This window comes from Catharus ustulatus, chromosome 11 (assembly GCF_009819885.2).
Source record: "Catharus ustulatus isolate bCatUst1 chromosome 11, bCatUst1.pri.v2, whole genome shotgun sequence".
Classification (NCBI taxonomy): domain Eukaryota; kingdom Metazoa; phylum Chordata; class Aves; order Passeriformes; family Turdidae; genus Catharus; species Catharus ustulatus.
In genome coordinates, this window is record NC_046231.1 from 1,874,578 (window position 1) to 1,898,042 (window position 23,465).

A 23,465-nucleotide genomic window follows, 5' to 3' on the forward strand; every position below is an offset into this window, starting at 1 on the left:
TTCACTTTGCCTTCTTCTCTCTGAGAAGTATTATTAGCAATTAGTAGCTACCACAGTTAATTTGGTAAACCAGACCAACGACAGAGCTGGGTACCTTCCCAGCTGGCACTGTAACTTTTTACAATAAACCTAGCAATTTTTATTTTTCTATTAATTTTGTTATGTAAATCTGTTTTTGTTTCCCCCCCCAGTTTCTAATGTTTTTCATTGTGGTTCAGAGCAGTTTTCTTCAGTGATTGCTTTGTGCTATTTGGTGGTGATGATTGGGTCAACTCTGCAGATCCTGCTTGCTGAGTTAATTCGGCTGGTCCATACTGAAGAATAAATAGGATCTAAAGCTACAATAACAATTTGCTGGATATGATGAGGATACTGATGGTGCTGCCTGAGGTGAAGCTGTTTTGTATGGCTGTCAGCCGGCAGGGCCTTTGCAGAGGCTGCCCCTTTTTCCCTGTCATGTTTATCTTCACCCACACAAATTACAGTAATTTCACGATTACAAGCCGCACCTGATTATAAGCCGCATGTTACAATACAGAGTGTGACAAAAGGCATCTATTCTATCACCATCTGTTGAGACAAGGTGGGGCAGTGATCCTTATCTCTGCGGGAGATATTCTGCTAATGGGCCATCCATTGAAACCAGGCAGGGCATTGTTCTTTATCTTTTCACAACCCATCCTTCCTCCAGCCAGTCATTTTCTGCTAATGGCCATTGAGTCCCACTGTGGGACTGATAAAATTACTGCATCCCATTGGGAGTTGCTCCAGCCAGGGGGAAGAGCCCAACATTTCTTACCAAGATAGAAACAGAGGTTTTGGGACACTAAGGGAGCCCCTTTCTCCACTGGACTCCAGAGGAAAACCGGATTTCTCCACATCACCACTGGACCTCCGGAGGGAAACTGCACCTTGTACAGGAGCACTGCTCCAACTGAATCACATCTGTCACTGCAGGAGGATGCAGCCACCATTTAATGGGACTGCTACCAACACCCTGATTGACTGACAGGGTGTCAGGTTGTACTCTGACTCTGTCAGGGTTTGGGGTTTGTTTCTTTGTAGTCCTGTATTTCTATTTTAATTTCCCTAGTAAAGAACTGTTATTCCTAATTCCCATATCTTTGCCTGAGAGCCCCTTGATTTCAAAATTATAATAATTTGGATGGAGGGGGTTTACATTCTCCATTTCAAAGAGAAGCTCCTGCCTTTCTCAGCAGACACCTGTCCTCCAAAATAAAACAGCAACTTTTTGTTATTTGCCCATATATAAGCCGCACCTGATTATAAACCGCACTTCAGGTTCGGACCAAAATTTTAGTCAAAATGGTGCGGCTTATAATCCTGAAATTACTGTACATAGGTTGAGAGTTCTGTAAAGCATTCAGTGGCAAGAATGACTGAAAAAAACTATTTCAGGCAAAATTGTCCCTTGTTTCTATGCTGTAATATGGAGTGTGGTATTGGGTAGAACGTAGTTTAATGAGAATGGATTATTTAGGACAGTCATAGAATGGAAATGCAGGATTGATAACTCAAATTAAAGCAAATGCATAATTTTAGGAGGGGGAGGAAAAAGTTGCACTGTCAAATGTGAAGCTCGAAAGAGAGATGGCAGTAAAACAGGAAGGAAGCTTGCCTAAGGTGTAGACCCACTTTTGTCATGTTTCTACAGGTAAGTTTTACTCAAAACCAACTTCTGAGAAAAGGATCTCCACACTGGTCACTCAGATCACATTCACATCCCTAAACAGCCAGCTGTGGGGGCCAGCTGGTTCTGTGAGAACATGGAGTGCACCAGCCTTGCACCCTGGCTCCACAGCTGGTTGTGTAGGGATGTGAATGTGGTCTGAGTGACCTGGAGGCACAGCTGGCACAGCTGGCTGTTCCTGAGCAAAATGGGTTGTGGAGAGATGGCACAGCATGGCATACCTGGAATTACTTTGTTCTTCAGATGCAAAGAAGCAGAATTATTGCCCTGAGGGCTGAGCTACAGGCACTGGAGATGGAGCTGGAACTCCACCCTACAGCCTTTCACAGTTGGTAGCTGTGATTGCAAAAATAAGAGAAGTTAACTCTTCTCTTGTTGCTGATTGAGAAGTGATCAGATCTTTGTAACAGGTTTGAGACAGCTGAATGTAAAGAAAAAGGAAGATGTAGCTGTTTGGTTGGTTTTGATTGGGTTTTTTTTTCTGAACACTGGAGTTTGCATGAGAAATCTGAGCTCCTGCACGTGTGGTGGTGAGAGAACTGGTAAAACAATCTCTGCCAGTATTCTAGCTACTGGCTGGGTGGCCTCTGCTGTGTTTGGTTGTTGAGCCTGGTCCAAAGTTCACTGGGGTTAATGGCACACACTCCCATCAGTGTGTGCATGAATGAGAGGATGTCTGCTCAGAGCCCATCCCCTGTCCTAGGAACAGGCTGGAGCGAGTGGTGCCATTGCTGCTCTTGAGAAGGTGTGGCATTCATGTGAAGTGCCTGCCATCCCTGGAGACCAAAACTGAATTTTTTTGCAGATACTTCTGCACACTAATTCCCTCACATGTGGAAAGAAATAAACAACATGGTTTCATCTGGGCCCTAGACAATCTAGTGGGCTCGGTGAAACTGGTTCTCAAATAGCTGTTTGGGATGTGCCTATACTCCCATGATGCTCTTGCATTAGATATGTTTTGGATTCAAAGCAGCTTGTGAAAATATAAAATTTCAGTGTGCCCTGCTTGGGTATCATTAGCAAAAGAAAACATTTTGAAACAGACGCTATGTAGTACAGCTCAGGAAAAACTAAACTGGTTTAAGTTGGAGCCCGTTTGAATACTATTAATGCCATCCTACATTGCTGAAAAACTTACTGCCTTTGGAAAATTCAAAATTTTGCAATAACAAAAAAAGAAACATGGAAGAATATTTGAAGCATGTTATACTTGCAGTTTAGAGTGACACTTATCAAAGCTTTGGCTGAAAACTCTCTACTGACCAATTCTGAGGAGGACACAGGGCCAATCACAGCCCCTGCTCTGGGAGTTGCAGTGTTACTGCTGAGCATTCAGATAAAGTTCTATTGATCAGAAACTCACTGGAGGGTTTTTAATGAGGTTGAATTTATTCATTGTCTTCTGTGCAGGAACAAAGGACTTTTGAATGATAAATTAATGTGAATATGTAGAAGTTGATTTATTGCTTATTTTATATTTTACTTATATATTTTTAAATTGCTGTTTACGCGATTAAGCAATTTTTGATTGGTGTTGCTATTTCGTTTTTGCACCTTGCAGGAAATATGACTGGTTACAGTCTAGTGTTTTACTGTCTACTTTTATTTCAGTTTTTAAATTTTGGTATTCTGTTTTTTAGTTTCTTTTTTAAAAAAATTTAGTATAATTTATGTTTCAGTAGCTTTGACGAATTTTAGAGTGTTTGACAAAACAGCAGAAAAACAGCTAAAAATGGCTTAGCTGGTGCACCTGCTATAAATTATGGTTTAAACTATTCAAATACATTGCTACAGTTCTGCAAGAATACCTATTAAGCTTTTATTTATGGGGTAATGTTATTTTTTTATTCTTTTATTTTATTCTTTTTTATGACTGGAACAGACTTGCAGGCCCCTGTGCAGGTAAGGGAGAGCTGTGCTCAGAAGGCTGCTGCAGCACAGGCTGTGACATCCCCTGCATTGAGTGCTCACACACAAATGCTCTTTAAAACCAACATGATTTCTAAACAGAGAAAAAAGCAGGAGTCTTTCTCTGGTACCAGAGCAGAGCCTAGTGGTACTGGAACCCTTCCTCACCCCTTCCCTCTCCCTTGGCCAGAGGAGCTGGGGACTCTGCTCAGGGCTGTGTCCAGCCAAGCTTTGTCATCACCACCACTCCTGAGCAGGGTTTTGTGCTGACCTTGAGCCAGGCTCAGAGCAGGGCTGCTGCTCTGCAGCCACAGCTCCTGCCAGCTCAGGAGGTGACCCTGTCCTGCCTCTGTTGTTCCATTCCCCTGATGGCACCCCACTAGCATAACTTTTAAATAAAAAGTTATGCATCCAGCTGTCAATACTGCCAGACACAGAAGCTGGGGCATGTAGTACTCCAATTTGTTATAACCAAATAGTATTTCTTTGTGCCTTATATCTATGCAGGAAAACATAGTAAATGGGAGAATTTAGGGAGACAGGGACAAGACAACAGAAGTGGAGTTGTTGTGGTCTGGGTGGGTACAGCATGTGTACATAACAAACATCTTTTTATGAAAAGACCAAACCATCCAATTGGTCACTGGGAAAGTCATGGGGAAGGCAGATGCACTCAGACTTTGTGTGCTGAGTTGGATGTACTTGGCTGTAGAAGGATTCAATCAAAAGAGAGAAGCAGTGTTTTTTATTTAGGGGAGGCACAGTGCCGAACCCTCTGAGCCTGTGAATGGGCACTCCGGTGGGAGGCTGAAGGTGCTGTCAGGGGTCCCCAAAGCTGCAGCCCTTAGGGGGGGCTCAGCAAAGTGCAGCAGGGCACAATCCCATCTTGGCTCCACTGGAAAATATGACTGAAGCCCCTCTTTTTACATCAAAACCTACCTGATGGCTTTTGCCTAATGCAAGCCTTTGTCGTAACAGTGGGACTGTTTCTTTTCTTGAGAGAAGAGTTAAAGTCTCTACACAGGAAGAACAGGAGCAATTTTTGATATTGGTTGTACTTTACAAGCCTGGACACCAAGTAAGTGCTGCCCAAGCAGAATTTCCTGCTTTGGGAAGTGAGAATGTCCCCAAGTCCATGCTGGGTAGTGATCAAGGTGGATCAGTGTGGTTTAATACAGCAGCTGCATAGCTTAGTGCTTGCAGGGACAAGGCAAGTTCTCTGAATGTGGCAGAAGGAGCTGAGGAACAATTTAAAGCCAGGTTTAATTGTACTTGATTTCTCAGTAGTTTCATTTTCTCCCCTAGGAAACACAAAAAATTCTTTTGGTTTTGTGGAACTCTCATGTTTCTGGCCTCATTCACAGTGGTGTTTCAGGGATGGGACTTGGGATGGTTTGTGGGGCTCTATGCTCCCAGTTCCCTTGTCCCTGCTTGCAGACACTGTTCCTGTGAGCAGGCAAGAGGGGAGCTGCTGCTGCCTGCTGCAGTGCCCTGGAGAAGCAGGAGCTTTGCTGTGCAGCTCCTGCCCCCACGAGAGAACAAACCTGAGTGCAGTTGAGGTTTGCTGAGCCAAGCCAATGTTGTTGTTACTTCACTCTGTTCTATGTCAGTGTAATTTTCTGTGCAAAGTGGGACAGCAGTCAGAGGAGAGATTCCATCAACTAAAGAAACACTGACTGTGAACCAGCATAAGGCAGTGGCTGAAGTTTGACAAGCATTAGAAATGTGCCTTGTGACCAGGTAATGCTGGCTGTGCCCAGTGCCTGTGTGGCACTGAGCTGAGGACAGCCTTTGGGACAGGGTGACAGACTGCCTGTGTTACACCTGTTCTGATTTGTCCTTGCTCAGCAGTCAGCTCCAATGTTATAACCTCGTTTTCCATCTCACATGAGAAGGAATACTCTGGTTTGGTGGGGGATTTTTCCTTACTCTTTCTCTAGTTTTCTGTACTGGTGCTTATTTTTCTTAACTAAACCACCAGCCCGTGGTATGGCCTCTCTACTCACAATGAGAGAACTCTTCAGAACATTCTCGTGCTTCTCTAGTAGTCTGTGAGTACAGGCTGACAGCTTCATTTATAGTGTTGAATACATGAAAAAGTGTACACTCTAAAAATTATAACCTCCTCTCACTTGTCCCTTCCTGACTTAGCCACACTATTCCATTAGTATTTTCAAAGAGAAATCCTTCCCTGAGTTAGCATTCTCCCCCCTCCGTATTTACAACACTTGGTTATCCTGCAGCTTTGCTTTATTTCTGCTGAGTAGCTCCAGCCTGGCCTCCCTGGTGGGTAAAGCTCTTCAGAACTGAAGAAGGCACTGATCATTCATGACTTGCACACAGGAAGATCACTTGGACACAGCATCACTCTTTTCTCTCATGGACTTTGAGGCAGTGAGGGAAGTGAAAGGATCTGTCACCTTCTCTTGGAAAACAGCACTGGGAAGTCTGTGTAGGGACAATCTGGTATTTCTAACAGAGAACAGAAAGATTGATTTTGCTGAAGCATTTTTATTGACAAATGTTGTCTCTTCCAAGCTGGATGGCTTTCCCACACCAAACACACAACAGAAATGCGGTTTCAAATTAATTTATAGAGATAGGGTACTTACCCAGCTAACCCACCAAAAATCTCAGTGACATAGGAATAGTCCCCTCCCGACCTGGGGATGGTGACTCCCAACTCAGCATAACAAAGGGAGCCCAGGGCAGCCACACCACCTCCGAGCACCCAGACAATGAGAGCCAGTCCCACCGAGCCGGCGTGCTCCAGCACTCCCTTCGGGGAAATAAAGATCCCAGAGCCAATGATATTACCTGCAAAGGATAACAAGTTAGCAGTGAGGTAAAAGAAAGTAAATAGTTAGCTTTTATTTATTCAAAATAAGGTAACAAACCCATAGCCCCCACTCAAACAAAAAACCACACCCTTTTCAGATTTTGTATGATGCACTATTGCTGATTACACCCTGTTGCCATTTATCAGCAATCAAAGATGGTAAGTGTGTGCTCAGCTCTGCTGAACATGGTAAGTCTCAGCTGAGGATCCATGAGCTTCCTCATGTCTGCTCTCACCTGCCATGCCCAAGTGTATTATTGAAAGGAGTTAGAAGTGACTTTATAATGAAGATTTTTCATCCCCTCCGAACAGGAATTTGAGTAAGTCAAGGCTCATTTCCAAGGAACTTGGGAGGTCAAAAAAGAAGAGTAGCATTGTCTATAATGATGGGCCCAAAGGTGTGCATGCCACCAAAGATGGATTTAACATTGTGTTGGAAAAAGTAATCCCAAAGTCTGAAATACTAAAAATCCATAAGCATTCTGTACTTGCAATACCTGTGCTGCTTAGTCATCAGCCATAAAATTTAAAGTTAGAATGTGGCATGACTAAAATATTGGACAATATGAGACAATGTGAGTTGAAGCTGGGTATAGAAAAGAAGTGCAGGATTCCACCAGGTGCTCCTTTTTCAGTGTGTGTTACATGATGGGTGAGCAGCTGGCTCACAGGTCAGGCACAAAGGGTGACATTGACTGGGGTGACATCAGACTGGGGCCTGTCCCCAGCTGGGCTCTGCAGGGCTCCATCCTCAGCCCTGTGCTTCCAATGTCTTCATTCATCATTTGGACCCAGGACTCAGAGGAACACTGAGGAAGTTGGCTGATGACACTAAATCAGGAGTTGACTGCTTTGAGGGCAGAGAGGCCCTGCAAGGAGACCCAGACAAATGAGAGAGATGAACAATCCCCAGCCATGTGAAGTTTAACAGAGGCCAGTGCTGGATTCTGCCCCTGGGACAGGACACTCCTGGCTGTGGGGGTGGATGGGCAGTGAGAGGCTGCAGAGCAGCTGCAGGAAGGGCCCTGGGGCTCCTGGTCAGTGGGATCTGAGCCAGCAGTGCCCTGGAGCCAGGAGGGACATCCCTGTGGTGGGGCACCTGCCCTGCACTGCCAGCCCAGCCAGGAAGGGAATTGTTCTGCTCTGGGCTGGGGCAGCCTCACCTCCACTGCTGGGGCAGCTCTGGGCATAAGAGAGACATGAAACCATTGGAGAGTGCCCAGAGGAGGCCATGAGGATGGGGAAGGGTCTGCAGGGGAAGCCTTATGAGTAGGGGAAGCCTTATGAGTCCTGGGTACTGCTGCGTGCTGCAGTTTTAACGCTTGTACTCATGCATATGGAGAAAGGCCTGAACTTGTAAAAGCCCCTCAAAGATGATCTGCTACCTGCCAGCACACATAACTGTGCATCAGCATTTTCCACAGATCAATGTGCCTGAAAACACTGCACTCTGGGGAGGAGCTGGTGGTATTTTGGGAAGCATGCTAAAGTTCAGACAGTGTTTTTTACCAAAATAGATCTGTAGGTTTCCATTGCCTCTTTGGGGTGGAACCATATTCCTTTCTGGCCACTACAGCACTGAACAAATGCCCAAAGACAGAATAACCCCTAAATGGGTCCAATGGCTCCTTTCATGCCATCTTCTCCTGCTTACCACTTTTGTTCACTTTAGTTCAGGTTTGCTGCTACTTTTGGCAGCAAAGAGCAGATGCAAAATGCTCATCCTTCAGCAGGCTCTCAGTTTCCACCCCTATCTCCTGGGTCACCTTTCCATTCTGTCCATCCATGAAAGAAGGATGCAGCCCAAACACAACATGGCATCCCTCAAACTGAGAATGCACCAGAAACTGGATGTCACAGTATGTCTCTGCAGAGCTGTGCTGCATGGTGCTACAGGGTGCTGCTCCCTGAGCTCTGCTGTGGCTTTGTGCTGGTGAGGGGCTGAGCTGGTGGCACACCTGGTGTACCTGTGCTGGTGGCTCACCCCTGAGCTGGTGGCACACCTGGTGTACCTGTGCTGGTGGCACACCCCTGTGCTGGTGGCACACTGGGCTTTCTGTACCCACCCAACTGCTGTGGTGTGAGGGACAGACCTGCCCTGGGCTTGGAAGGGTGGGGAGGTGCAGAGAACTTCCTTTGTTTAAGGAGAATACTTTCTGGGTGCAACTATCTGCAAGGACCAGACAGCCTTCTGGATAGCTATTTCCTACAAACACTCCACTATTTTTTTTTTGTAAATTCAGTAGCGAAACATATTTAAAGAAATGTAATGTCCTTCATGAAAGAATAAAGATTAAGGCAAAATCACCTTCCAAATTCATTATGGATTTCATATTACTTTGCACTCACAACATGTGCAAAAGCCATATCAGTAGGAGAAGAAATGTTACACCCCTTCTGATAACAAAATGTTCTCATGAAAATCTGTCATGAATGGGGTGAATGTGCCCAAAAAGTACCTTCACTTCACTTGGCATAGGACATGTTTAAAAATAGCTATGGTGGAGATACTGAAATGCTCATTTGTGTCAGAGACTGCCTGATGAGAAGCAGTTTTCAGGTCGTGGTCAGCAGGAGCTGGAGGGAATTTGGTGAGCAGCTTTAGGGGTGAGAAAATGCAATATGCACTCTTTCCCATGCACAGCATGGTATTTTGTCATTTCTTGTTTCTTGGTGTTTGTGCCTTTTTTCCCTCCTTTTCATAATAATGTGGAATATTTGGTATAAAAATACCATGACAACTCAGCTTTTGTTTAAAAATTATGTTACTAATCCTTATGAATCAGAAGGGAAGCAAAATATCCTGAAATAGATATACCACTTCTGAGATCTTATCCAGTGTCATGATTATTTTATTTTTTTTGGACGATGTTGAGAGCAGTTTCCACATCCTAGAAAAATAGGAAATGGGAGAGGGGAACTAAAAAAATAAAAAAAATAAAAAAAAAAAAAAGGAAACTTGCCAGGTCCTGTGTCAGGTGAGCTCAAACACGGGTGCACCATGGGTGTGAAGTGGGTCCAGCCTCTCCTATCAGCCATGATCCATCTCTGACTTGGTGGAAGGGGGTCCCAAACCTGGTTTTCTGTGAAGACAATGCTAAACCCCCCCTCCTTTCAAATCTCCAGTTGTTTATCTAATTATGTTTAGGATCTTTGGCCTGGGAATGGGTTTCCCACACCAGTTCCATACATGTAGCATGTATCTTGCTCCGAGATCAGCACCTCATTTGGGAACTGTGGTAATTAACTAAAAATCAGAAAAATAATTGAAAAATCCAGTGTTTTCATTTTGCCTTCAGCTTTTGTGCTATGAGAGTGCATTTGGGGTCAGGTATGGGGTTTTGATGTCTTCTAATATAACCATAAGAACTGAAACTTGTATCTTAAACAAGAGCAGAATTCTCACCAAAACACTTCAAGAGCTGCACTTTGAAGGAAAACAGTAGCCCTGTGCTTGTGAGAAAATGAAGGAACTTGGTAATACTTGGCATATTCACTGAGTATGCAAAATCCTTAGGGTATCTTTTATTTATCTGCAGCACACAATCCCCACAGACTATAAAAATAATGGATCTTGCAGCCTGTTGAAAGTATCCATTAGTTCTGTAAGAATGGACTAATTATATATAGAGACCATATTTGGTCTTGCCTGGATAAAACCAAGCAATTTCCTGTATAGTTAGCAAACAAAAATATCACTCATGCTTTTTTATTGCATGCACATTTCTTTAAAGATCTGCTGTACATCTGATCTGAAATTCTGAAGGGACCGGAATTTGCCTAAGAAGCTCTTTCCCTTACAAAGTGAACTATTAACAACAAAGAAATTCTGTGCCCCCTTTTTTTTTTTTTTTTTTTTTTTTTTTTTTTTTTTTTTTTTGTCACAGTCAAGTAAATGAGTTAGTGAAAATGGGAATTTTTTTTTCTTTTAAAGTAAATGTTTGAGACCAACCTGATTTCAAGTACAGGTCTTTCTTGATATATTGGTATATTGTATCCTCAACAGCAGATACAGGCAGTTTGCACTGAGAATAGAATAATTATCAAAAAGTTCTCCCATCCTCTCAGGACTGCCACATCTAGGTAGAGATTGCCCAGGCCAACAGGAGGACAGTTGGTGTCACTGCTTAAAAAAGCTCTCTTATCAACAAATGCTGAAGCTTTGCATTCTGCCTAGGAATTGTAAATAAATATTTCTTTTTTCAGTAGAAAATATTGTAAAGAATTGAGAATCCTGTTTGGCAACAGCAACAAAAAAGCTTAATCAAAAGGAATTGTGCTTTTCAAACTGTTTATATCCAAATGAAATATGAGGTGGATTATGTCAATAGTGGTGATGAAGTTACTCATCATGGATATTTATTTATGTATGTATTTAGCAGAAATCTGCCAAATGAAGCAGCTTCTGGTGCAGCTAATTGCCAGTTAATTGTTTCCCAGGAGTTAAACACTCCAGCTGAGGATGCTGGTGACCAGTTTTGACTGCCACTGCCTGTTTGTGAACTCAGGGCATGACACAGCCACAAAAGCAGTCAAGAAGTAAAATGCACAGCTCATAATTTTGATGCTGTAAATTCGGTGGCAGCACAGACAGTCCCAATGGCTCTGTTTATTCACAGTAAACAAACTTGCTGCTCTGTGCCCTGGCTGGGCTCAGGCTCTGGCTGAGCCACATGCCAGGAGAGGTGGCTGCCATGCACCACAAGGCACAAGGTGCTGCTCAGGCTGTGCCCTGCTCTTCTCCAGCTTATTAACACAAGTGGAGCATCCAATGCAAGAGAGCATTAAATACAAACACTAAATGAAATTCTGAATCAAGAAAGCAGGTCTAAAAAATTACTAGCTCAACTAGCACTTACTAGTTCCTTACTAGTACTTACTCATTACTAGGCTGTAGGGACTCAGAATTAAAACTATTAAACACTTCAAGTGTGTTTTCTTAACCTCCAGTCAAACATGAATTTAAGCTATGTGGTATTTAATGCAATTTCCTGGATGTTTCTTTCTTTTAAATAGCATTCAGAAAATTCTCAATGAAAAAAGGATGAAGAATAAAAGTATCTATAAAGCCTGGCACTAAAATAACAGCCATTTAACTTCATAGGCAAGTAAAAAAATTGAACTTCTGTATCAGTGGAAAACAAATCATGGCTGCTCTGCTAATATGCTTGCAAAAAAACTCCCAAAAAAATGGCTGTAAAAATAACAGAGATAATTTAATGTCTGCAGGGATTAGTATTTAACAAAATTAAACAAACTTAAAACCTGACTTCAAATATTTATGTTAAAATTCCTAGCAAGCAAGAACATGACCAGCCATTATAAACTGCTATCCCAGCATTCCAACCAGATTTTCCTGCATTAAGAATTTATAATCTGATTATACTACACACAACTTTGAAGATTTAAAAAATCAGCCTGCTGACAAAATAGTGACAGAAGTGTTTTCCTTAACTTCTGATAGATGTGTAAAAAAGATTATTTGCCTTCTGAGCACTAATATGCAGGTGTAGTCCATGAGAACCAAAGCTTTCTAAGAATGAAGGTGTGGATAGAACAGAAAACTGAGTTTAGGGAAGTAAATATTTCAGGCATAGCTTCACTAGGTGTGCAACATCTGTTCCAGTGATAAGGGTTAGATTTTGCTATTGCATGAGGTATTGTGGAGAGCTGTAAATAATTTAAATTTCTGTATCTTAAAAATCAGTCCCTGCTCAGCAGGGCACAGCTGTGCCCTGCCCAGCTGCACAAAGGACAGGGAAAAGTCAGACTTGCCCATCTGGTGGGGAAAGGGCTGGAAGTATCTTGTTATCTCTAACAGATATATAATAACATCTGTATGGGCTGGAAGTATCTGTTCTTCACTGTTATCTGGTGAGTCTGAAGAACTGTGGCAAGATGGAATATCATTCTCATCCTGAATTTTAGTGAATGTTACTGTGGGTGCCAAATTTATGGTTTGCTGTTCTCCCCAGTAATCAGGCACTCTGCAGGATGATGGCATGTATCCTTCCCCAGAGAATTACCTCTGCCTCCTTATCTGTTATTTCAAGAAAATATGACTTATTAAACTGCAAAGACCTCTGATAAATAGAACTAGCAACTGGATACAACCTGCACATGCCAGCTGCATTGTTGTGATTTTGGGAGTGTGTTAGGCAGCTGTGTTGCAATTAGATGAAAAAAAAATCACAATCTAGGGATGGCAAATTTTGCTAACTTCAGCCTTCACAGGACCTTTAATATATCTGGGACCATTTGAGTACTTCTATAAAAGTAGTAAGCCAAATATTTGGCTCTGGCTTAAGGTATATAAAGTGCTTAACAATGATGGTTTGTTTGAATTGCCTTTCCAGCCTTAAAGGAAAGCAATACTCTAATCCTGCAGGATGCATTTATGGCACTGCAGTGCTCTGCTATCCAGCTGAAGCCTGCTGCCACAGGAGACTGACCATCCTCAGGCTATCAGTAGCCCAACCTCTGCCAAAGTACCCAACAGCTTAAACCCACAAAAACGTGGTGGTTTAAAATTTCTATCTCTTTTGTAAAATTAGTGACAATTTATCAATTACTTTTCTTCTACAGGAGCAGGTTAACCAAGAGAAACTTCATCAAGAAAGCTTTTAAGCCTCTGTTTTGGTAACATGGGGCTCACAAAATAATCTGCTCCTTCAACAGCATTCAAAGGAACTTCCTTTGGCATGTGCTGTCTACAATATCCTGTCTAGGAAGGGTACATCTGTACCATAAAGACTTCACTAAAGGAGATGTGATGTGAGGATATTCCCATTACAGTACTTGAGTGAAATACAAATGTTCCAATAACCAAAACCAGCACTGGAGCCTCTGATCCAGTTCTCTAGCCCGCAAGCATCATGCTCGCCTGAGTATGTACATGGGCACACACTAGATATAATAGATGAATTTACAAATCCTTTTGACCAAAATTGCAGGGCCTGAGAAGGAAATCTGGTTGTCCCCATCAGTCAGTGCTAGTCCTGACCTGCTGGAGACCAAGCAGAGAGGTGATGCATGCAGAGGACAGATCTGCACTGAGGCAGATAAATGGCCAGGAGGTGCTGGGGATCAGGCTTCTTAGGAGCACGTGAAATAATAAAGATGACAGATGTCTGCTAGTACATGGTTTTATTCAGTTTTATTTGAGTAACACTGTTACAGTGTGTTTATTTCAAAGAAGAAGTTAAAGCCTGCATGATAGGATTTTGTTGTTGTTCTAAACTGAAACTCCTTTTATTCTGCTAATCCTTTCACAGGCTGCAGGCTCTGTCTCCTCTTTTCAGGCACACAGTCCACTGCTTTATTTCCTGCTCCTCTGTTCTGACTCTTGTACTTGGTCTGACTTCTCTACTTCCTTAACTTCTGACTTGCTCTCCTCTTCTCTTGCCAGCGTTGGGATATGTGGGCTGCATTTCATTACCATGAAGAGGAAACCTCAGCCTCTCCTGCCCTTCTCTGTAGGCTGCAATGATAAGGCAGAAATGTCAGGAAAAGCCTTCGCCCAGGGACTAGGTGACATTTTCAGTCAGATATTCCCAACATGAGCTCCCACGTGCTGCTGCACCCAGAGCAGCCTGTGCAGCAGGACAGCTGTGTCCAGGAGGGGATGGATTACAACCTGCTGCTTTTGCTGAACTTCATATTGCACCTTCCTCTCCTGTCTTACTCCTTGACACCAGGGACCCTGAGCCGGGTTTACTGCAGGGCAGTGCTGCCAGGTAAGGACAAGGGAAGCCTACAGACTGCAGAGCAGTTCTTTTTGGTGGCTCCCAGTGCATCCCCACTGGCAATGGTACATGGGTCTACGGGGAACAGAGCTCAAACTTCTCCCAACTGTGGGACTTCAGCACGTAAAGCAGCTAGTGACTCTTGAAGCTAAGGAGAGAAGGCTTCAACCCTCCTACTAATTTCCAAAGAGAAACTGAATGCTAAACCTACCTTGGTGTTGTGAGAGGGATGTGGAGGAAGCCCCTATGATGCTCCTGAAATGACTGGATTGCCCTGGTAAGAAAGTGCAGCACTGCACACTGACTGCTCTCTATAAACAGTGCAATTTTATGTTGTTTTTGCCCTTGTTACCTGTCCAGCATCTGGTTTCTGTGCTCTCTGGATCTCAATATCCTAACTTAGAATTTTACCTGCAAATGGCAGAAATGTTGTTAAATTGTTGAATCCTCTGATATAGAAATGGGCAGTGTGGAAAGCTCTGCCCTGCAAGCATGCTGGAGGACACTGAGATTTTCTCTAGGACTGTGTGACTGATTACTGGTAAATTCTGATTTTAAGGAAAGCAACTGCCAGTGGAGATTGGTCCTTCTGTAGCGACTTCAGGGGCAGATGCCAGCCCTTTCAGCAGATTTAATGTTTGTCCCTCAGCTGAGAAATCCCAGAAGTGATAGCTCCATCCCTGGGAGTGATTGCACAGTGCCCTCCACACCTACAACAATTTTGGGTATTTATCAAGAAGGAAAGCAGTTACAAGATGCTGCTGTAAAGGTCACCAACCCAGCTATAAAAACAGCCAAAGAGTTCAGCTGTGTTGGGGTGTGCTATGGCTCGCACAAGGACAATATAACAGATGCAGCTTTTTAGCAGGCCACTCTTCAGCCCGATTCATGCCAATGGTAAAGACCCCTGCACCATCTTTGAAACATGATTTGTTTTATGGAAAATGCTGGATTTCCTCCCTTTTTTCTCCCCCTAACTCTATTCTTTTTGCTCATTGTGACTGATCACGGTGAACAATTATACAGTCTGGAAAACTCATCAGCAGCTGCTGCCCAGTGGCAAAGCCTCTTGCTGTCCATTCCTGAAAGCTGTCAGTCCTCATGGATGTGTCACTGCCCAAGTCAGACAGATTAAACAGAACATCAGCATGCAATTTTGAGTCACAGAGCACACAGAAGGATTTTTTGTTTGACAAGTCTACCGACTGGAAGCTGGCACATCTCTGACCCCTACACTGCTCCACACTCCCTGCTTACCTCACACAGCATTCCTGCAGCTTTCTGCTGTGAAAAATGTTCCTCCTTGCAAATTAAAAGCTTTGTTTGCTTTTTTGGTGTCCTTGCAACCCTCAGCTATAGTTACCAAAATCCCATGTGTGCTCTGCACCACCCAAGGGACAGTGTGGGGAGTTATGGGGCAGCATTACAAGAACCAGCAAGTCTGGAGAAAAGACACAGCTTGATCAACTGCTAATTCCCACTTGTGCCTCTGATTTTCTCGGGGTTTTATGCCTTCTGCTCTGATCCCACAAAGATGAGTCCTCAGACTCAGGCTAGGTGGTGGATTTTTGACTATGCTTACACAGCTTCTGCAAACTTGGGATCCATTTAAGAACATCTCTAAACCAGGTATCACTTAATCCTTGATTTCTGAAGGAGTATAATGGGAACTTCAGTATGTTACACTTTTAAGGTAAAGCTTATTCTTCAGTATTACCCCGACTGTAAAGGCTAAAATGTTCAAAGTGCCTTCCTGAATTGAAATTCGTGGCAATACATATTTAAAACAAAGCTATATGCAAATGCCAGTAACAAATCATCCAAATACATCAACTGTTGTGTTACCGCTCATTTTATGTTACTAAGATTTAGTCTCCTATAACGTCTACTGCCATTGCTTAGGATCTTACACAACCTTATTTTGAATGCAAGACACAAACTTCTTAGCAAAGCTTGGGGTTTTTGCAGGTTTCGTATTTCCTTGAACAGAAATCATTCCATCTTCCAAGTTTACATTCTTCTGGCTGTAAATCTTCTGTGTTAATGCATTCTGTGTACTTGTTTTTACCTCTTAGCATGGTAATCTCAGAATTTATGTCTCTCGTTTACCTCTCTAAGTGGCTTTATCTCTGTTTTATCAAAGAATACAAAGATAGGCTATGGTTAATGAACTGAGGTGGTATTTAAAAGCAAAAGAAAAGGTATTTATGCTTCCTGGGCTGTGTACAACTATTGCACAATGATATCTGACTTAAAGTTTGTGCTTAACTTGAAGTGCACTTTGGTAAACAGCTCAGTCTGGGTTTAAATGAAATCTACAAACACCTATCAGCTCAGTATACACTTTGAGAGACACCACTTATGATGCTGTGTTGCTGTCCTCATGTATTTAGAACCAGTGCTGACTTGTATCTTGACTTTATTTTAAAATATATAATTTATTTTTGAGAACATGTTTAGACAATTTTACTGAGGAGAACTAGAAACTCTTGGATTTCCAAGAGAAATGGCAGCTTTTCTTGCAGTTCTTAAATCTATGATCTGGGAATTTAGGGATGTGTTATAATACGACCAAGAGTTAGCAATATTGCTATTTAATATTCTTATGCATGTATGACTCTTGTATTTTCAAATATCACAATTATCTTTTGAAGTTAAGTATCTTCAGAATTATGAGACTTCATGTTGCTCACTGATGTCTTTATATTCAGGTTTATCTAAGCAGTTGACCAGCTGTATAAGAAAATTAATCAAAAGAATGTCGCTCCTGCCCCCTGAATAGAAAAAAACTTGTTCATAGAATATTCTGAATACATAGAAGCATGGAATTAAATCAGCTAATCCTGCAAAACTCACATTAACACAGACTTGAACACCTCTGCCAACACAGTGTATAGGTCCCTGGTTATAATCCACACTTTCTGTTCTGGTTTTGCAAGAGATTGGAGATCTGTCTTGTTTTCTTCTTTCCTAATTTTCTAAAGTAACAGACTTCTGTTTGAAGCATGTTTTTTTTGAAGCATGTTCTTCTTCACTTTACAGAAGTTTTCTCCTTGGTTTGGGGTTTTTCAGCTCTAGTGCTCTTGAGTAGCTCAATCTCAGCTGAGAATTCCTCGACTTTGGAAGGCCTCAAAGACAAACAAAGGGATTTCAAAAGATGCTATATTCACAGATCTGCCTTAGGGAGGTTCTTGAGTTGATGACTAAAAGTGAATTTGCTCCTTTTGGCCTTTGTGTGCCCCTTTCCCTGTCTGAAGCACAGAGGATGATCCCCATCTGCTGCAAGGGCATGTCCCCTGGCTATGTCTGGTCAATCACAAGTGTACTCATTTGTACATTTGTTGTAAAATGAGTGAACGGCACTGGCCCCTGCAACTTCAATTAATGAGAACAGGTTCCACTTGCAGGCATTGCTCTCTGCTGTGCAACTTGAGCACAGCAAGGCTCATTCTCAGCTGTTTCATTGTGATGTGGCTGCCACCCGGCTCAGGTATGTGGGCAATAAAGGATTAATGTGTCTGGCACCCAGCTGCTTTAATTTAATTTAAAGCCTGATCCCATCAGGCAATGAAGTCCTCCACTCTTGTTGCCTTCAGCAGTAGTTGAGGGACTTGGGACCAGTTAAGAAAAGGGTATTTAATTTTCTGTCAGCAGCACAAACATGTGAAGGAAAGCTATTCCTTCTTTATGCACTCGTAATATGTACAGGATTGGGCACCTTTTGTAATGGTCTGCTTAAATCTTACTGTGTTGCTAGGGAACTGGCTGTGTCCACAACCAAAAAACATGGAGACATTGTGTCCTACTGGTTTCTGGCAGAGTTTACCATAAGAAATGGCTTAATTGCAACAAGATCTACTAGCAGGAGTACAAAAAATGTGATTTGTCAGCTTTTTTAAAAATGACAAATATTTTAATTCTATCATACACATGGAAATCCCTTTCAAGCTGAAGGCTAAGCATGTGAGGACACCACCAGAATCAAACATTTCTTTCCTTTATTCTTTAAAATACTGATTCAGCTATTTTTAAATTTACTTGAGTCAAAGCACAGTGTTTGGAAGCTTAACAAGCCTGGATACTCTCTGCTCTTTTGTACTAACTAAGGCTATTACTATTTTCAAGACTCTTAGAAAAATACTTGATTATGGATGTTTCCAAAACATACGACTTTTCAAGTTTTCAGACTGCATTTAAAATTATGAGAAAAAAGAAACCTATATTTATGGAGACCTAGAGTGACATTTCTGATACACTTTCTTATCTCTTCCAGGACATCAGAATTGTCTACATTGTTTTAAATTAGTGATAAAACAAGGCTTGAAACCCCAGATACCAAAGAATAAGTCTTCTATAAAAACAGGACAAGATCTGGGCAGAGAAAAAAATAAGCTATGGGGAAACTGAAATTAAATATAGTCTGAGGTGACCTTCCTTAAAACAAACAAGTAAATCCTGTTCTATTAAGCTCTTAGGAGAGCTGCTAAAGAATTTTTAAATAATCCAGACAAGGAATTCAACCCCCCCATTTTCATTTTTGTCAGTCCTTTTCTTGCAACTCCCTCAGAAAAAATGACCCCTTGTGTGTTTTGTACACAAGGATGAATTTTTATGATATAAAAGCACACACTTTAAAGCTGTAAGTCCTCATTCCTGGGCAGTCATTATCTTCAGATTTATAGAGAAACACATATTGACCCTTTCCAAGGCACAGGTGGGCAGGGAGGCAAGAGACACTTCCGGATTCATCACCCCTCTTTGTGGGGCCTGACCAGGTGCAATCTCACAGCACAAAACTATTAAAAACCTATTATATATGGCACCTGTGAATAGATTTTTCTCCTTCTCTCAGGACAGTTGCACAATTTAACAGCAAAAAGATGGAAGACACTGAGGAACTGGGATATTAGCCAAGTAAGGATGGGGTTTTTTTTTGTCAGACCTGTAGTTTATAATGTCCTGCACGTGTGCACAAGTGCAGGGGCCTTTTCACAAAACTCCTTGTGTTACAGAGAAGGCATTTCAATATTCACACCTCAACTTCTGTCCTCCACTGGATGCATCTCTATCAGAGAGCAACTTTTTACACCAGCTGCTCATCCCTCAGTGATTTTCTATCCCAGAGTTAATGTACAATAATTGATGTACCTGTCTTCTGGCCAGTGCTAATGTGAATTACAAATTTTGTGATGGGCAGCCTTGTGACATTCACTGCCACAGATCACATTAATATTGTGGATTTTAGCTCTCTGACCCAGTGTGTTCAACAGAATAAGATTCTTCCTTAATGTACTTTCTCCTGGTATTTGTGGATGTAAATGAGGCCCTTATATTGCTCAAACATAATTTTTTGTGGTATACTATATTAAGATGTTTGGCCTGATCTAGATTAAGCAGCTTCATATAACTGATGAAAGAGCTATTGTTTTTCACAGCAGAAAAACTACCACTCATCCAGATCACTGACCTATTTCTTGGAGTTAGAAGTAACCTTTCTAAAGTTTTAGGCTATTGATATTTTGGTATGTTTTACGCTATATGTTTTAATGGTATGTTTTACGCTATTGATATTTTGGTCCAACATCTGAAGTGTGATTATGCCATTATTTAAGAATCAGATTAAAAAAATCAACTTAATTTTCAGATGCAAAAAAGATTTTCGTTTTCTGTAAGTTTTGGTACTATTCTAAAGAAAGTGTTAAATGAATCAGAACAATTCAGCTTCAGGGGTTATTCCATTACTCAGTGATACAGAAATTCTTCAGGCTTAAGCATCACCAGCATAGTCCTCACCACTTTTCTTGCTCTGAGATCCAGTGGAATTTGTCTCTATTGCCTGAAAGAGTTGATGAGCCATGTCTAGGAGCAAGAATTAAACAGCTCCCCCTAACACTAGACTGGTTTGTACATTACCCCGCAATCACAAAAACAGCATTTACAAGTTTCTGAAGAAGGGAACAATTTGTAGACAATCGCTCTTCAAATCTTGCTTCTCACTCCTGACTTGCAAAGGCCAGTGCCAGAAGAAAGCATTAGGAGAATAAACAAATAGTGCAGGAAGAGATTTTGTGGAGGCTGACATGTATTTACCTCTATACATGTCTTTCCTCTGCAGGACAACACAGCTTGCATATTCTCTATATATTCTCTCTATATAGTCTCACTATAGAGAGAGGGATACCAGCATTTAAAAAGGAATTAGGGTGTTGAGATGCTCAGTCAATGTGGGATTGCTGGCTCCCTGCTCTTTGCCATGGAACATCTGCTAAAGAACTCTTTGGGAGACTTCTGGGTTTTTAAGGACCAGCAGAATAACACAACACTGTTAGGATGTTTTATATTTGGGGTACTTCAGTATTGACAAATGTCCTCTCATTTTATCATGCTGCAATCAAGATCACAAAAAAGTGTGGCAGCTAGTAGAAACTCCCCACACAGTACAACAAAAAACAGGGTCTCAAAAGGAAAAGTTTGGCACATGAAAAGCTGCAAACAGAAAAAGAGCTAAACCTCCACCAAACCATTTCTGCTTGTTGTGAGCCTGCCAAAGCAGAACAGACTTTCTCAACAGAAAAGACTACATTATGCTAGAAGGAAATGAGCTGCAAGGCACAGGAAAAGGGAACACGAGTGGAGATTTATGGCACTGCTGAAAGCAGGCACTGTACTGCCAGATCAGGAGTGAGACACTTCCCAAAGGATGCTACCTTTGTTAGTTCATCTGTCAAGGAAGGAGTTTCTGTTGTAGTATCTAAACTACTGGCATGCATAGCAGAGAGCTCATCACTTCAGCCTTGTGATCACAGTCACTGGGTCTCAATCAGAATTTTCTACTGTTTTTAGAAGGTAGGAAGGTAAAAACCCCCCAAAACTAGCAAAACTCACCCAAACTAAACCTGCTTAAACCAAAACCATCCATCAATGAATACTTGAAAACTTGGCAGCTAATGACTTGGAAACAGAATTGTGTGATAATTGTTGCAGAAAAGTACTAATTTAGCTTTTTTTTCCCCCCTTTTCATATTGTACATATTGTGGGATATGTGAAGTAATACTTACTCTACTCACACACGAATTAGGTGTAAAATCCCTTATAAACTGGTTCCTGATTCAGGTCCAATGATAGTAACAAAACTATGTTCAACTGACCAGTGAGCAGTATGTTCAGTTTTTACCAGTTCTGACAGCAACTTTCTGGAATTTATCTGTCCACATTGCCCAGACAACAGCACCCACTTACTTTCATAATAAATACATATATAATAATCAATCAATATATAATACATAGCTGGCATCAGTCTATATCAGACTGCAGTAGAAAGGCATATGTGTGGACAAATAAAACCCTTTTCTTTCTCCAGAAATACTCAGTAAAGAAAAAAGTAAAGTTAAGGCTTTTAAAGCTCTTTCCCCCGCCACCACGAGGAATTTCTAATTACAGTTCCTTTTTAGACTTCCTCTGTAAGTAAGTTTAGTCTCAAAGGTAAGCTGCTAGCCCAGAGAAGCTGCAGAATCTCCGTGAATTTGAGCTTAATTTGAACTTTGCCATGGTTTTTACTTTCAAGTGAATCTGCAGCTTGTTTTCAGCTCCCTAAACTCAAGTGAAAGGCTACCCCAAACAATTCTGATGGAAAACTGGAACAGTCTTGGAAGAATGTGGGACCATGGTATCACCACTAAAATACCATGCCATAAATGTAATTTGCATTTTGCATGGGCATCTGCTGTGCCAAGGGAAATACAGGTTGGATATTAGGAAAAAGTTTTTAATGAAAAGAGTGATAAAGTACGGGAATGGTCTGCTCAGGCAGGTGGTGGAGCCACTGTCCCTGAATCTGTTTATAAAAAGACTGGATGTGGCACTTGGTGCCATGGTCTGGTTGAGGTGTTAGGGCATGGGTTGGACTTCATCTTGAAGGTCTCTTCCAACCCAGTGATTTTGTGCTTCTGTGATCTCTAGCTTTCTTTTCTTCCCAAATGCAGGATCAGATCTTTTTCAGTGGTATGAACCCTTTTTCCTACTCGGTACCATACCAAACTGTGGATACCTATCAGTTTAAATGTACATATGGAACCTGGACATGTAATTTTCAGTAGTTTTGAATCTGAGCCTAAGCCTCTGGGCTACATGGGAAAAACATTCACAAGTTCCTCAAAAGTGTATTTGTGGTTCCTCACTAGTAAGGAATACATGCCATTTATCTTTAATAAAGATGGACTGCTGACTTTACTAAACCATAATTTCCATTTATGAGATGACAAGATAATGAATTACAGTTCTCTACAGTCCAGAGCTAGAACAAAGATTGACTGCTGACTTTACTAAACCATAATTTCCACTTATGAGAGGACAAGATACTGAATTACAGTTGCCTACAGTCCAGAGCTAGATCATGAACTATCACGAAAAAAACCCGGTTGTACATTTGTGAATACTTTGTGTGTTACATCAGTAAGAGGAACTAAATGCTCAAAATATTAGTTAGCAAGGTGTGTAACAGATAAGGAAGGCTGAGTCTTTTCAAAAGTGTTTAGAAACATTTTTTTTTTTGAGAGAACCATTGAAGTGTAATCTGTATTACTCTCACAAGTCACCAAACAAAAGTGTGTCCTGAAACTTCAGCTAGCTATAAAAGTGAAATGCTCTCACACAGATTCAGAGAGGGAGAAAATTCTTGCTGCAACAACACTGTTTTCTATGACTCCAGGCAGGATCACAGAAATCAAGAAAAATCATCCAGTGATGTGGGTGGTGGTTTTCTGCTGATTTTTTCATACATCTTTCTTTCTGCTGCAGTTCTGTAACTTGGGTACTACTCTAGTGCAGTCCATTGGGTGTGATTTGGAATGATCTCCTAATGATTTGGTATGTTACTTGATTAACAGATGGATCTGATTCAATGACCAAAACCCAGTCCATTTAAGCAATGGTGGCCCATGAAACATGACCAGAGAGGATACAGCAAGTGCTGTGCATTAATCAATTCCCACTTGCAGAAGAGGAATATGAAGGCTATTCTCAGTTCCATGTGTTCTCTTCCCCCAGTGTTAAGGTAGCAGCTTGCTGAATCCTGTACCAGGTTCCTGCTGATAAATCATCTGTGGGATTCCAAGTGATGTTAGAATGGCAAGAGGTACACTGGTAAGGAGACAGCTAATTGACACACAGGAAGGCTGGCCTATAGTTTTCTGTTACTAACAAGGAGGAAAAATCACATTGGAGGGCTGTACCTGGAAGTGATATTTATGCAAATAAAAA

General features: G+C 41.7%; 1 protein-coding gene across 4 annotated transcripts in view; it reads right to left on the bottom strand.

Annotated features, from left to right (window-relative positions):
- Nucleotides 1-23,465, bottom strand: part of SLC7A10 (solute carrier family 7 member 10) — a 42,980-nt gene that overhangs the window by 15,536 nt on the left and 3,979 nt on the right. For all 4 annotated transcript variants that reach the window (XM_033069839.1, XM_033069838.1, XM_033069837.1 and 1 more), the window contains exon 2: nt 6,235-6,439. In XM_033069839.1, the coding sequence (XP_032925730.1) occupies nt 6,235-6,439 (205 nt within the window). The remainder of the gene's footprint in view (nt 1-6,234; nt 6,440-23,465) is intronic.